This window comes from Hippocampus comes, unplaced genomic scaffold (assembly GCF_001891065.2).
Source record: "Hippocampus comes isolate QL1 unplaced genomic scaffold, H_comes_QL1_v1.1 scaffold99, whole genome shotgun sequence".
Lineage (NCBI taxonomy): Eukaryota > Metazoa > Chordata > Actinopteri > Syngnathiformes > Syngnathidae > Hippocampus > Hippocampus comes.
In genome coordinates, this window is record NW_017805134.1 from 450,217 (window position 1) to 465,087 (window position 14,871).

Here is a 14,871-nt window from a genome sequence, read left to right on the forward strand (position 1 = left end):
CTTTTTTGACAGCCGGCGGCCGGTCTTGCAGCGCCAGTCGTCCATCACGCAGACCATCAAGAGGTGAGCCCCAGTGCGTTTGATTGACACACTTGTGTGAGGGAAAAAAACTTTTTACCTTTTCCTTTGTTTCCTTCTTTTGATGCAAATTGCATGGCTGGTCATCTTGACCTTCCCCGCGTACTAACACGTGATCGACAAATGCGTCTACAATAGACTTTCTGTACCCCTGTAAGCCATTTATTTTGAACAACCAAGAATTTGACCTTGGCTGACCTACATCATCAGGGAGGTAAATTGCTTGAATTCGATTTCCTGCTTTAAACGTCTGCTCGGCGCCCCCCCCCCGCTCGATGATTCCCATCGCTGCACTCTTGCTTCTCACTGCCCGTTCTCTTCTCTCTGTTTCCTTCTCCTTCTTCTTCCCTCCGCACCTTCCTCCTGCCCGGCGACAGCAGCAGGAGGGTTCACTTTGAGCGGATTAACACGGTGCCCGTTAAGGGCCAGCGAGCTGCCCGCCGCAGCACCAGGAAGCACCACTCGCTCTCCAGAACCCTGCTCAGGTATGCAGGTGTAAAAGCCCCCCCCCGCTTGTCAGAGAGCACACGGCGCTGGATGTGCGCTTCGATTTTGTCCTTGCTGGTTTGGTTTTTAACAATCACTGCGCACCGCCACCAAGCCACATTTGTTTCACGTAAGGAGGAATCATCTTTTCTAAATTGGAGGAATATTTTGGGGTTGATTGGTTAGCAAATATTGCAGGGGGTGAGCAAACTTTTGTTCTCGAGGGCCAAAATGGACCTTTTTTAATTGGTCAAATGGGTTAAATTAGTAAATAAATTTACACCAAATAAAATGTGTTTGTCAAATATTTGTTTATTTATGATATGTATTTATTTAACCAGTTCATGCACCCTGTAGGCTGATAACATGATCAGCTGTCCACCGTAGTAACCGCTGTCCCTCAAAGGGTTAATAATAATAATAATAATAATAATATTAATAATGATATTAATAAGAATAATAATTCATTCTCATTTTTAATTTTGCGTTTTTGTCACTTTAATATAATGAAGTAAACAATTCTTGAATCAAATATGACCAACCGTGATGTTTGGTTTCTGTGAAAATGTTTCTTGTCTTCATATTTTATGATGTTAACCTTGACCAAAAAAAAAAAAAAAAAAAAAGATGTGATGGGCCAGTTTTTTTTTGGGGGGGGGGGCAAAAATTCCAGGACTAATACGATGAATAATTAATTACATAAATTAAAAAAAAATACTTTGCTTACCTCTGACATACACTGCGTGCATGCGGGTGCGCAAAAGTACCTATGTGGGTGTGTGGGTCTGTGGGTGTGCGACATGCTATCCTTCCGCGCACAAACATGCCCAGACGTGTTCCCTCACACATTTATTATGACATCTGGGGGAAGTGTCGTCCTGTTCGCCTTAATGTTCTTATCTTATCACGAATGCCGCACTTGTTTGTAACCGTGAGACTGAATGCCGGCTGCTCGTGGCGCCAGGGGCACGGCCGACTGGTTCGGGGTGAGCAAGGATGGCGACGCCACGCAAAAATGGCAGCGCAAGAGCCTCCGCCACTGCAGCCTGCGTTACGGCAAGCTCAAGCCACAGGTGATTCGCGAGATGGACCTGCCGAGCCAGGACAACATCTCGCTCGCCAGCACCGAGACGCCGCCTCCGCTGTATGTGCCCTCCTCCTCGCATGGCATGCAGAAGGTAAAAAAAACAAAACAAAAACAAAGCATTGCTGCTTCTCTTCAATGCAGTTGAACATCAAAGGCAAAACACGATCAAGGTCAAACTGCCTCCATCATGAAACTTAGAGTAACTGTTCAGGCACGTTAACCTTAACTCTCATACAAATAACTTAACAGTATTCACATACTGGCTGAAAGTAACCCCAACTCACTGGTGCTTTTTCTCCCACCACATGAATGAGCATCATTGGCTCTCTCACTTCAAAATAATTTTTCCCAAAAAAAAGGCTTCAAGCCATTTGATGCCACTCACAGTTGAAGGTCCCGGTCAAAGTAAACATCAAACAAAGAGTTGGACACGTTGTGTATTGAAAATACCCTGACGACTGCCAAAAGAAAGGCCCAGCTAGCTTCATTCTAACACAGTCTAAAACACCATTGACATGTTAACAGTTACTTTTGAGAGGATTTGTTCAAATAATACAAAAAAAAAAAAGATATATTTTTTATTATTTTTAAAATAATTATAAACTCCCCTCACTCACCCCAAAAATTACGAGTACTCGTCTTATTTGGAAGCCGTACCCGATTTCGGTTGAAAAAAGTCGGAAGTAATCACTTAATATGGGTATGGTGTTTGTGATCATGCTGCGCAATTGGATTTGGCAAAATCTACTTTCTGTCCTAATTATAATGAGAACAGTGAATTGAATTTGGATTGCACCTTTCTTAACGCCCCCCTCCCGCTCCCCCCATGACAACTTTGCGACAAAGCCGTGTTTCATTGTTGGATGTGGCGGCCATTTTGGGCGAGCTGTAACCACGGTGACCGTAAACGGTACAAAAATGTGAAATGGCAAAAGCCTTGTACAGTGGGTTACTCGTGAACATACTCTGTTATTTCTTCATAATACATTATGTATTCACTTCTTTCTATATTGTACAGTATTTTTAACTTCACGTTACTGACAAAAAAAGTCACTATCACTTTTTTGTTCAAGACCTGGAATGGAAACATGACTTCCATTTGTGAATGTTTGGGTTCATGAATGAATTCATGCAGCAAATAAAATTCATAATCTAAGGTAGTTTTGTCAATTTTTTTTTTATTTTTAAGCATCATGGTGATGTTCAAACTGTGCCTAATGTTACAGTGGCTAGCGATCGAATGTGCTACTGTATTTTAATGTTGCCATGATGAGGGTCTGTTGACAGCTATTTAACAAAATTTTTTTTGGGTGATACTTGATGCGAAAAGTTCTAAAAGCACTTCCTTACAGGTTCCACTGTATTGATTGTTTGGTGTAAAAAGTTGCCCGCCGGCCATAGCTGAAGCTGATTGTTGCCCTAGATCGTCGACCCGCTGGCTCGCGGTCGGGCCTTCCGCATGGTGGAGGAGGTGGATGGCTACAGCGTACCGCAGACGCCCATCACACCCGGGGCAGCGTCGCTCTGCTCCTTCACCAGCTCGCGCTCGGGCCTCAACCGGATACCCCGCCGACGCAAGAGGGAGTCGGTGGCCAAGATGAGCTTCAGGGCGGCGGCGGCGCTCGTCAAGGTGAGCTGAGAGTTTTGAGACACTTTATTAGGAACACCTTCTAATCTTGTCCCAAACTGGTTTATCGCGTCTGCCTAAGCCAGGGGTATCAAACTCATTTTTGTCGCGGGCCACGTTGGCGTTACGTCTTCCCGTGGAGGGCCATTATGACAGTGAAACCACAAAAATGTTTCATCGTCTGATCGCATTATTACTTGTACACAAAAAACAAAAATGGATTACTAGTTTTGAAATCAGTCAACTTTAATAGTTTGTTCAATTATTGTTCCAATGAGTGTAAAGTGGATAACAATATTATTGCAAAATCTCCACCTTATTTATGACACATGATAATTTGACATTTCGATACAGTTTTTAGCAAAGGATTATGCAAGTTGACACACACGATTTGCTTTCACGGGCCACATAAAATGACGTGGCGGGCCCGATTTGGCCCCCGGGCCTTGGGTTTGACACCTGTGTCCTAAGCGATCAACTGGTGCGTTGCAAGCCCAAAATGGGAGCCATTAAGATTATTTAGAATATTGAGCTATATAGCTCGAAAATAAATTCACATATGGACACCTGCTTATTTTTTAAGGTGATTTAAGGATATTTCAATTCTTCTATTGTTATTTGTGCATTAGATTAGTTGACTACAAGTTTTTATGACTATTTTGGAAAAAAAATATTTTGAAAAAAAAATCCCGATTAGATTTTTGAAAAATCGTTCCGCCCTAATCTAGACCAAAATTTTGAAGCCATTTGAGTTCAGGTGTATTTCACAAAGAGCGCTTATCCGTGCGATGTGCTCCTTTAGGGGCGCTCCATACGGGACGGAACCCTGCGACGGACCCAAAGACGCAGCTTCACCCCTGCCAGCTTCATGGAGGAAGACATCGACTTTCCCGATGAGCTGGACACGTCCTTCTTTGCCCGAGTAAGTCCGTCTAAAAGGACGACCACCGCCACATGCGCTTTGTATTTGCGCCTGTCAAAGTATTTTCTTTCCTTAGGATGTTCTGATGCACGATGAGCTGTCCACGTTTGCGGACGAGGTGTTTGAGTCGCCGTCGGAGGCGGCGATGAAAGAGGCCGAGCATGGCGACAAGGATGAGATCGAGTTGACGGGAAGTGCGCTGGATAAAACGGCGCTGGAGAGGAGTCACCTGATGCTGTGAGTCCGCCGCCTGTAGATGGCGCTGCGCTAGAGGAATTCTCAAGCTAGGTGTCAATTGTGTGGATTTTTTTGTTCCCCCCCAAAAAATGATTTAAAAAAAAAAAAAGTCTTGAGTTTTGCAAAATTTTGATGGTCAAAGATACGATAAATCTTAAATTGATCTTGGATTTTAATGTTTAAAAATTTTGGGTTATGCCATTGACAATTGAATTTATTAGACTTAAATAAATATTTTGTTTTGTTCCAATATTGCATGCTCACAATTTTTTTATTTATTCATTTCTTTTCAAATTTTGTAAAGACTTTTTTTCATATTTTGCATATGAATGAAAATAAGTATCCATTTTTTTCCCCCAAAATAGTTTTTTGAATTTTTGTTTTTAATCTTACTTCAATAATTGTTTGGTTACAGATGTTGGCCAATTTCAAAGTTATTTGTTTTGTATTATCAATTTATTTTAAATTCTGATTTTATGATCATTGATTGCATGACAAAATATTTATTTTAAAAATTGTATTTATTTCATTTTGTTCCTTTGTGCGGGCTATATAGGAGGATATTTCGAATTTTTTTTTTCTTAGGTAAAAATAAATATTGAGAATAGAAAATACATCTACAAGCTCTCTCCGATGAATTCAAAAGGTTTTTATTATGATGTATTTTTAACCATGTGTTGCATACGTAAACCACTACCGTGAGATCCAAAATACATAAAAAAAAAAAAAAAACAAGTCCAAAAAGTGCATAACGTCTCTTAAAATATTTGAAGTAAAGCGCTTTTCAAATGTGATCAACGTTCTGTCTTTTGTGGCCACGTGACGGCGCGTAGACCTTTGGAGCGAGGGTGGCGTAAAGCCAAAGAGGGCGCGCCGGGCCCGCCCAAGGTGCCCTTGCGTCAGGAGGTGGTGAGCGTCAGCGGGCAGCGGCGCGGCCAGCGCATCGCCGTACCCGTCAAGAAGCTATTCGCCCGCGAGAAGAGGCCTTACGGGCTGGGCATGGTGGGCAAGCTGACCAACCGCGTGTACCGCAAGCGCATCGACAGCTACGTTAAGAGGCAGATCGAGGACATGGACGACCACAGGTGCTCATTAGATTGTACATAAAAACTCGTCATAAACTGTTTCTTGAGTCTACATTTTTTTAATCTCTCCTCCCTCCCACCCTGCAGGCCTTTTTTTACCTACTGGATCACCTTCGTCCACATGCTCATCACCATCCTGGCCGTGTGCATCTACGGCATCGCGCCGGTGGGCTTCTCCCAGCACGAGACGGTTGATTCTGTGCGTGTCGCACGCTTGGCTTTTTCGGGCATCTTCACGATGCCGCTGTGACGCGAGAGCTTTGACGGGTTTGGTCTTTTGTTTTTTTTTTTGCGGTGTGGCCAGGTTTTAAGAAACAAAGGTGTGTACGAAAATGTCAAGTTTGTACAGCAGGAGAACTTCTGGATCGGGCCGAGCTCGGTAAGCGCACGCCCGAGCGTGGAAATGTACGATTTAAACGCCGCGTAGCGCAAACTTTCTCGTTGCCCTTATAGGAGGCACTGATCCACCTGGGGGCCAAATACTCTCCATGCATGCGGCAGGACAAACAAGTGCATGAGTTCATCAGGGAAAAACGAGACATCGAACGCAACTCGGCGTGCTGCGTGCGCAACGATCGCTCGGGCTGCGTCCAGACCTCGGAAGAGCAGTGCTCGGTCCGTATAGCGCCGTCTTTTATGAGTTCGCCGTCGCAAGCGTGACTGATTCTGACTCGTCCGTTCCGTGTCGCAGAGCACTCTGGCCGTGTGGGTGAAGTGGCCGCGGCATTCCAGCACGCCTCACCTAAACGGGAAAGCCAGACAATACGGCTCCGTGTGCCATCAAGACCCGAGGTAGGCATCCCGAAGCGCACTTTGGCGCGCCGTTAAGCACACGCGCAGGCTACTAACGGCTGGGTTGTCCCTGTCAGGACATGTCTGGAGCCTGCCTCGGTCCCGCCGCACGAGTGGCCCGACGACATCACCAAGTGGCCAGTGAGTGGAAATGTTTTTTTTTTCTACATGAAACAAGATTTTTTTGAATTTTTTGGAATTTTTTTTTTTTAATCTTCTCACAAATGTGATTGTCTACTGTTAGATTTGCACCAGGTCAAACACAGGGAACCACACCAACCTGCCTCACATTGACTGCACCATCACGGGCCGACCCTGCTGCATCGGAACCAAAGGGAGGTAAGGAAACTTTTAATTATTATTATTATTTTTTTTATTTATTTATTTTTTTAATCAATTCAAAATTTCTGGATGACCTTCGACTTGACGTTTTCTTGTTCAAGATGTGAAATCACATCCCGGGAATATTGTGACTTCATGAATGGCTTCTTCCACGAGGAAGCCACTCTCTGCTCCCAAGTAAGCTCCGTGTTGCAAGCGTGAGTTTTTGGGGTTTTTTTTCTAAGCAGGATTTCAATCTCGGTGTTCCATCTTGCAGGTGCATTGTATGGATGACGTAGTTTTTTTTTTCTTCTAAGCAGGATTTCAATCTCGCTGTTCCATCTTGCAGGTGCATTGTATGGATGACGTATGTGGACTGCTGCCTTTCCTCAACCCTGAAGTCCCGGATCAGTTTTACAGACTCTGGCTGTCACTTTTCCTGCATGCGGGGTGAGTCTTTGCGGAATCGAGATGCGCTCTGTTGTCAAAACGACGCTGGCTTTCGGAACACTTGTTTGCATGTTGGGGCAGTCTTCATCAAGAGGAACTGGGAAAATGCTTATGCGGTTTCACCGAGCTGTATTTTTCCCCAAAACTAAAAATGAAGGGATGAATTAAAGAATGAGAATTATTTGATAGGGAATCTAAAGTAGTACATTTTTTCTTCTCTCTAATTGGAAGCTCCATGCATTAAAACTAAAGTAAAGCATAGTTAAGTAATACATTTTTTTAAGCTATTAACTTGACTTACAGAGATGATGCTTTTATTTCTACAAAATATATTACTGGCATATTTTGCACAGTTTGAACATAAGATAAGATAAGACAAGATAAGATAAGATATCCTTTATTTGTCCCACACTGGGGAAATTTACAGTCTACAGCAGCAAGATTGTGGGTAGAAAGAAGAAGAAAAACAAACATGAACACTATGTTGAAAAATTTGGAAAATAAAATACCGTGCTTAATCATCCATCCATCCATCTATCCATTATCTGAACGAATGTATAAAAAGTCTACTCAAATCAATGTTTGTTATAAAAGATGACGTCGAAATGTGTTGCACTTAAAAGTTAAATACAAATGAACTCTTTATTAAAAACGTTGAAGAGACTGTAACATTCTGCAGAGTTTGAGCATTTAATTCAGTCACCACTAGAGGGAGCCCACGTGCCACTAGTTGTAACCCACTTTGAGAATCACTGTCTCATCCTGTGTCTATCCCAAGATGTCAGCAGAATACTATTTTTGTCTAAATCAGCCACCTCAACTCACTTCAACCAAGTTCCTTAACACCAAAGATGCTACGGAACGACAGCAAAGCAACACTTTTGTTGAAGTGACACCCGCCCTCGCCCACTAGCTTTGATTTATGAATTTTATTTTTGTAATTGTTGATACAATTCTTCCGTCAAATCGCGTTGGTGCACCTAATGTTGCGGCAGGCGAGGGTGGACAACTGCCGTTGTAAATGTATAAAAATTCTACCCAAATAAATGTTTGTTATAAAAGATGACGTGCAAATGTGTTGCACTTAAAAATCAAATACAACTGAACTCTTCTGTATTAAAAACGTTGAAGAGACTGTAACATTCTGCAGAGTTTGAGCATTTAATTGAGTCACCACTAGAGGGAGCCCACGTGCCACGAGTTGTAACCCACTTTGAAAATCACTGTCTCATCCTGTGTTTATCCCAAGATGTCAGCAGAGTACTACTTTTGTCTAAATCAGCCACCTCAACTCACTTCAACCAAGTTCCTTAACACCAAAGATGCTACGGAACGACAGCAAAGCAACACTTTTGTTGAAGTGACACCCGCCCTCGCCCACTAGCTTTGATTTATGAATTTTATTTTTGTAATTGTTGATATAATTCTTCCGTCAAATCGTGTTGGTGTACCTAATGTTGCGGCCAGCGAGGGTGGACAACTGCTGTTGTTTGCTGCCAGGCTGGTCCGTCGCACTCCGTGAAAAGCGCTAGACTCCATTAAAAGCTTTTGGGTGTCGTGGCTAATTCAAGAAATTGCCTCATGAAGCCATTTAGTGGCATTGAATCACATTGGCCGAATAGGATGACCCGCCCCGTACCAAGGCGACATCGTACAAGGTTACTGAAAGTCACGTGACCTCCTCCGGTGCCGTCCTGCCAGGGTCCTTCACTGCATGGTGTCGGTGGCATTCCAGATGACCATCCTGAGGGACCTGGAGAAGCTGGCAGGATGGCTGCGCATCTCCATCATTTACATCGTCAGCGGCATCACCGGCAACCTGGCGTCGGCCATCTTCCTGCCGTACAGAGCCGAGGTGAGCCGCGCACAATGAGAAACGCACGCGAGTGCGTTTTGGTTCACGCTTTGGCGGCAACGGTCATTTTAGTCTATCGCAAGCCAGGTTCTGGAAAAAGGCACACAACCGAAGATGGTAAAGTAGACATGTGGAGTTACTCCAGAATGCCCGGCTTGAAAAATAAGCATAGAATGTTGCATGCGTTCTAAAATGTGACATGTGAGTTACTGTTTCCAATTGATTTTGACAAATTTTGTTTGATTTTTAGATTTTAAAAAGCTGGGTTTTGTGTTTTCTAATTGTGTAAAAAAATTTTTTTTTACACAGTGAGAGAGTGAAATAAATTAACATAAATAAAACATGTCAAATAGGAGTATTGATTTGAATTAGATTTGAATTTTGCTTAATTGAAGTGATTTTTTTTTTCCCCTCTGTATTTTGGTCTTTCTAGTTCTACAAAAAAATGTGTAAAAAGTCTGTTTGTGTGGGTTTGTTTTTTTTTCCATTTAAAACTAACTTAAAAATAATAAAACGGATGAAATGTTCCTAACACTGGATTTTGGGGGAAATATTGTCAACCTCTTATTATTTTACATGAAAAATTCTTAAATTCTCATCAATTTATGTACTGTATTGGGAGCATCCTTGAAAGAAAACAATATGTACCCACCTTTAAAAGTAAATAAATAAAATGGATGGCGCACCATTCTTGAGAGAATGCAAATAAATTGCGAAAGGTAATGTCGCAACCTTTCCTTTCCACGTTTCGCTGCGCAGGTGGGACCGGCGGGCTCTCAGTTCGGCATCCTGGCCTGCTTGTTTGTGGAGTTGTTCCAGAGCTGGCAGATCCTGGCCCAGCCTTGGGTGGCCTTCACCAAGCTGCTGTGCGTGGTGCTCTTCCTGTTCGCCTTCGGCCTGCTGCCGTGGATCGACAACTTTGCCCACTTCAGCGGCTTCGTGTCGGGCTTCTTCCTGTCCTTCGCCTTCCTGCCCTACATCAGCTTCGGCCGCATGGACCTGTACCGCAAGCGCTGCCAGATCATCGTCTTCCTGCTGGTGTTCGTGGGCCTCTTCTCGGGCCTGGTCGTGCTCTTCTACGTCTACCCCATCAAGTGCGAGTGGTGCGAGCTGCTCACCTGCATCCCCTTCACGGACAAATTTTGCGAGAAGTACGACCTCAACGCGCATCTCCACTGAGGCCTCGCGCAAGCCCCGCCCCCTCCCAGCCAATCAGGTCAGAATGGGACTTTTTTGAAACCACTTGAACTCCATTGGCGAGATGCTTTGTGTTTTTCTACTCTGGTCGATATACGAGCAACGTGTCACCTTTGTTTTTAAATCTCTCCCCCCCACCCCCCTTCTGCTCAGCCCACCACCGTGCACTCCTTACGGGGCTCAGTACTTCACCGAGCCAATCGTTGGTATTTGTGTTTCGGTCTTGACGCGGAGATTTTTAACAGGAGGAGGATCAGGACCACATGTGGGGAAACAAAATGTGATTTAGCACTCAAATTGTTGCTTTTTTTTTAGGTTTAAAACAAAGCCCTATGAATTAGAATTGTGACTTCGATTCCCTATTTTGTTTTAGATTCAATTATTTGAAGCCCCTTTATGTTCACAACAGCACTTAAAAAAAAAAAAAATGAAAGCAGATTGACTTGTAATATCACTTCCAATGGTGGAATTGTAAGCTTTTGTTGTCGACTGTACGAGACCATTAAAAAAAAAAAAAAAAAGAAAGAAAGAAAATCACACATTTGGCGGATGTAACAGTACAGTTACGAGACAAACTTTATCCATATCACAATTCCCACCTAAAACATTTTTATCATTTTGGACATATTTGTGCTAGCGCTTGACCAAAAAAAAAAAAAAAAACACCGTCAAAATGAATAATTGCAAATTTTGAAATATTAGTTCATACGATAGTTTTCTAACTTCCAATGCACTATTTTAGCGTCACAGTTACGAGGTAAGACACCACATTGGAGCACTTTTTCATGAATTACAAAAACTTAATTTGCACTTGTTAACTATTAAAAAATTTGTATCGTTGCTATTGGGCGGAAACCTCCTACTGCATGTCCAAATTTGGTCAATTTCATATTTTTTTTCCCACAAGTGGCTACTATCGAGCCGTTCCCACGTGGGTTTGCTGTTTTTACAAATTATTGACCAACCAAAACGATTCAATGTTAATGACTCAACAGGCTGCCTAATGTTTTTTTTTGGGGGGTTGGGGGGAGATGCGAGGATTCTGCCCTTCGCCAGCGATTCTGTTTGGATAAATGCATTTCACATATCTGTTCCTACCGAAAACACCTTTTCATCCATTCAGAATTCTTATCATTCCAACTCTATAAACACATCGCTGTGACTCAGTGAAAGAATCTTCGACAAGAGTACTCACCAATTTAAAATTCATGCCTGATCTTATTAAAAAAAAAAAGGTTTTATACTTTTTCACGTTTGGACATTACACTTGCACGCGATGGTGTCATGACTTAATACGACAACAAAACTGCAACCTTTTGGAAACCTTCAACCCAATTTGAATGTTCATGATCATTTTTTTCCCCCCACACTTGGTTCTTATCCTTTTCCACAGAACTCATTCAGGCAATCTCAAACCGAAAGCAGGGACAAGCCGCAACAAATAGAAATCCAATATCAAAACCTTCGGTGCCTTGTTTGAAAGAGAAATGTACCAACTACTACTGCCATAATTTTTTTTTTTGTTTTTTTGTTAACATTATGCTGAGCACTCAAATGTTTTCCTTTTCCTTGTATGTTGTTTTATTGCTTCCTCAGAAGTGATGTTCGTCTTGAAAATGGCAGCGTTTTAGCTGCCCGTCTACTCACATGTAACTGAAAAAAACAGTAAAAAGATATAATTAAAAAAAAGATAAAAATAATCACCGTGTGTGTGTGTTGATCTTTTATTATTCATTCACACGGAGATTCTGCAAAACTGCCATCGTAAATAACAAGACGCAGCATTTATCCGGCTCTGCCTTTTTCCATAAATTCAGCAAAGGGCAAAAATTGCCGCGACAATCCGATTTTACACAGACGGCGTCAGTCGTAGAGGAAGTCCCGGTGTCAAAGCAGTTTGCCTTTTACACAGAACTCAGCAAAAGTCGTACATTTGACACTACTATGCCTTATCAGACAGCGTTGTGACTGAAAACCTGATGGAAAGAAATTTCTGTGACGGAGTTGTCACCAATGGCTCGGCGTTAACATGGCGTTGCTTTTCACACAGAATTCAGCATCGGGTGGATATCGCTGTGTCTGTGAGTACGTTTACACAGAAACTCCATCCAACTCGTAACCCAGTCGACTCGGCATTAATGCAGCTTTGCCTTTTACGCGGAACCCAACAAATAAGGGACATTGTCATAATGTGTGGAATTTCACACGGACACCATCAGCGTTGTAGTCGGAGACATGGCATTCAGTTGCACAGAACCCACTGAAGAGTGGATATTGCAGTAGCTGTGCTCAATGTCACAGAGTCTGGATCTTGCATGAACACAGCTTTCTTTGCCTTTTGTACAAAACCCAGCAAAGGAATGATGTTGCAATGTTGATTTCACACAGACTGCATCAAAGTTGAAACAGAAGACCCGACTTAAATTTGGCTTTTCCATTTGCAATTTTACACTGTGATTATATCAGTCATGGCTGAAGATCCAACATTAGTGTGGCTTAGCCTTTTGCACAGAACCCAGCAAAGGGAGGAAAATCAAAGGAAGTGAGCGGTTTTTAAAGTCTGATGGGACAAATTGCACGGCAAATGCCATCCAGCAGGTGTAAAAGTGCATTTAAGGCAGTTTTCCTATGAATGAGGGGGGGGTGTCATTCAGGTGGGCGGGACTAGCAGCCGCTATTCCGCCGGGCGTACGCCTGCCCGCCCAGCAAATACTCCATCTCCTGAAAGCGCATGTTGGACACGCTGATTGCCGACGGGCCTTTCTCCTTGAAGCCGGCCTTACGGTAGAAGGGCACCAGGAAGTCCTCGCAGACCAGCAGGGCCCGGCGGGGGCGCGGCAAGCAGCGCAGGTACTGCAGGTAGCGCCACAGCAGGATGGAGCCTTTGCCCTGCTGCCGGCAGTGGCGGTGCACCGACAGCACGTGGATGTGCACCGTTGTTGTGTTGGGCACGTGTAGCGTCATGGCCTCCTGTGGGACACCCACAAAAAAATATATATATTTTTTTTTAAATCAGGATCATTCTAATTAAAAATAGCTGCTGCAGCAATTCAAAGTCGCTTTCTACAGCGACATCACCTGCACCACATTGCTGACTCTGTGGCGCATTCTGACCTGCGAAAGCCTCTCCTTGTCCCAGCCCGTGCCGATGATGAAGGCGACCAACTGGCCCTCCTCGAACCAGCCCAGCGACAGCTCCGGGCATTGATCCACAAAATGCAGCACCTCTTCCAGGGTCAAAGGACACTCGCCGGACACCGAGATGAAAGCTGGAGCGGAGAGAGGATTATGCGCAGGTCACGGTGGGTAAATTTTTGCACCATTCGTAAATCATTGTCATCAACCCTTCCGTGCACCCTGTAACCCACAGGTGTCAAACTCAAGGCCCGGGGGCCAGATCTGGCCCGTCACATCATTTTAGGTGCCCGCGAAAGCAAATCAAACATGGCAACTTGCCAAAATATGTACCAAAATTTCTAATTCTCATAAGTAATAAATAAAAGAGATATTGTCAGCATTTTCTTGTTGCCCAACCACCCATGACAGTAACTTAAACAATAGTTGAATAAACCGTTATTATTGACTTTTTTTAACATGGTTTCAGTCGTAACGGCCCTCCAAGGGAAATGGGGACTAAAATGTGGCCCGCGGCGAAAATGAGTTTGACATCCCTTCTGTAACCTGATAACATGGTAAGCTGTTCACTTTAATGACCGCTGTCCCCGAAAGGGTTAATAATTAGTTTGGGGTTTTTTGGAACTACTAAACAATAAGCACCATCATGAAATGTCATCCTGACTGTTTTAGCAAATATGATCAAATGTTGATTTTTTTTTTTGTCATTGAAAATTTCAACAGTAATAATGGATAGAATGCCGACCTTCTCTCTCGATCTCGAACACGCTGATGGCATCCTGAGGCGTGAGGTTCCTGAACTCGCTGGCGGGCAGCGTGTGTCGCCTCTGCCGCAGCGGGCTGACCACCCGCATTGGCGTCTTCAGGAAGAAGGGCTTGAGGAAGGGCGACGAGACGCTCGGGTGCTGGCTCATGATGCCGACTGGACTCGCAAGGACAAAAATGTTGGGCTCGTTGGGTCTCTCGCTGGAGTGCGCTTGTGAGCTGAGGGAGGATGACGACGACGTGTGTTTGCGTAAGTCGCTGCCGGCAACGTGACACCTGCTCGTTTTCTGTCTCGTAATCCCGCCCCGTGACGGGCATTTGCTGGGTGCATCCGGCCTAAACACTTTTTACAGTACCACTTTGACAAATGGGAGATGTTACAAAAGTGTTATGTACGTGGATGTGTAATTCCTGCAGAAATTGCAACTCAATGTTGATACGCTGTATGTAAAAATATGGAAGCGTGTTTTTGTCTATTTATTTTGGCCATCTTTTCATGGGGGTTTGGAGCCTTTACCATCTTAAACACCTTGGACGGACACTATTGGTTTCTTGGATCATAGGTTGCCAGAACAAGCCATGTTGCTGTCTCTTGTGATTTTGGCGTTGATTTTTGGTAGATTAATGGTTTATTTTTCATTGAATTGTGTTTGTTTTGTCAGTGAATTTTTGGTGGTTTTTCTTGATTTTTTTTTTTTTCACAGAATTTTATTTCTTTCTTTCCACTGATTTTTGGTTGATTTTACAGTCGTTCTTGCTGATTTTTCATAAATATTGATTTTTTTATATTGTTTTGGGGGCTGGTTTTTAATTGACTTTGGTTGATTTTGTTGA

The 14,871-nt window shown here is 43.4% G+C and overlaps 2 protein-coding genes across 6 annotated transcripts in view; one reads left to right on the forward strand and one right to left on the reverse strand.

Annotated features, from left to right (window-relative positions):
- The window catches only part of rhbdf1a (rhomboid 5 homolog 1a (Drosophila)), a 34,564-nt gene extending 22,884 nt beyond the window's left edge, over nt 1-11,680 (forward strand). Inside the window, exons 4-20 of one of the 5 annotated variants that reach the window (XM_019866488.1) lie at nt 1-63; nt 456-563; nt 1,529-1,742; nt 3,075-3,281; nt 4,081-4,200; nt 4,277-4,437; nt 5,271-5,522; nt 5,610-5,721; nt 5,827-5,901; nt 5,976-6,137; nt 6,214-6,314; nt 6,392-6,455; nt 6,559-6,653; nt 6,758-6,833; nt 6,985-7,085; nt 8,787-8,940; nt 9,700-11,680. In XM_019866488.1, coding sequence (XP_019722047.1) covers nt 1-63; nt 456-563; nt 1,529-1,742; nt 3,075-3,281; nt 4,081-4,200; nt 4,277-4,437; nt 5,271-5,522; nt 5,610-5,721; nt 5,827-5,901; nt 5,976-6,137; nt 6,214-6,314; nt 6,392-6,455; nt 6,559-6,653; nt 6,758-6,833; nt 6,985-7,085; nt 8,787-8,940; nt 9,700-10,119 — 2,485 coding nt within the window. In that variant the 3' untranslated portion in view covers nt 10,120-11,680. The remainder of the gene's footprint in view (nt 64-455; nt 564-1,528; nt 1,743-3,074; nt 3,282-4,080; nt 4,201-4,276; nt 4,438-5,270; nt 5,523-5,609; nt 5,722-5,826; nt 5,902-5,975; nt 6,138-6,213; nt 6,315-6,391; nt 6,456-6,558; nt 6,654-6,757; nt 6,834-6,984; nt 7,086-8,786; nt 8,941-9,699) is intronic. The other 4 variants (XM_019866489.1, XM_019866487.1, XM_019866491.1 and 1 more) reach the window with 4 other exon arrangements.
- A 1,100-nt stretch (nt 11,681-12,780) lies between these two features.
- On the reverse strand, nt 12,781-14,662 carry aanat2 (arylalkylamine N-acetyltransferase 2). The gene is made up of 3 exons (XM_019866492.1): nt 14,018-14,662; nt 13,252-13,406; nt 12,781-13,107 (listed from the first exon to the last, which is right to left on the reverse strand). Exons 1-3 carry the CDS (start codon nt 14,184-14,186, stop codon nt 12,802-12,804), a joined length of 630 nt encoding a protein of 209 aa, XP_019722051.1. The 5' UTR covers nt 14,187-14,662; the 3' UTR covers nt 12,781-12,801.
- Nucleotides 14,663-14,871: the final 209 nt, after the last annotated feature.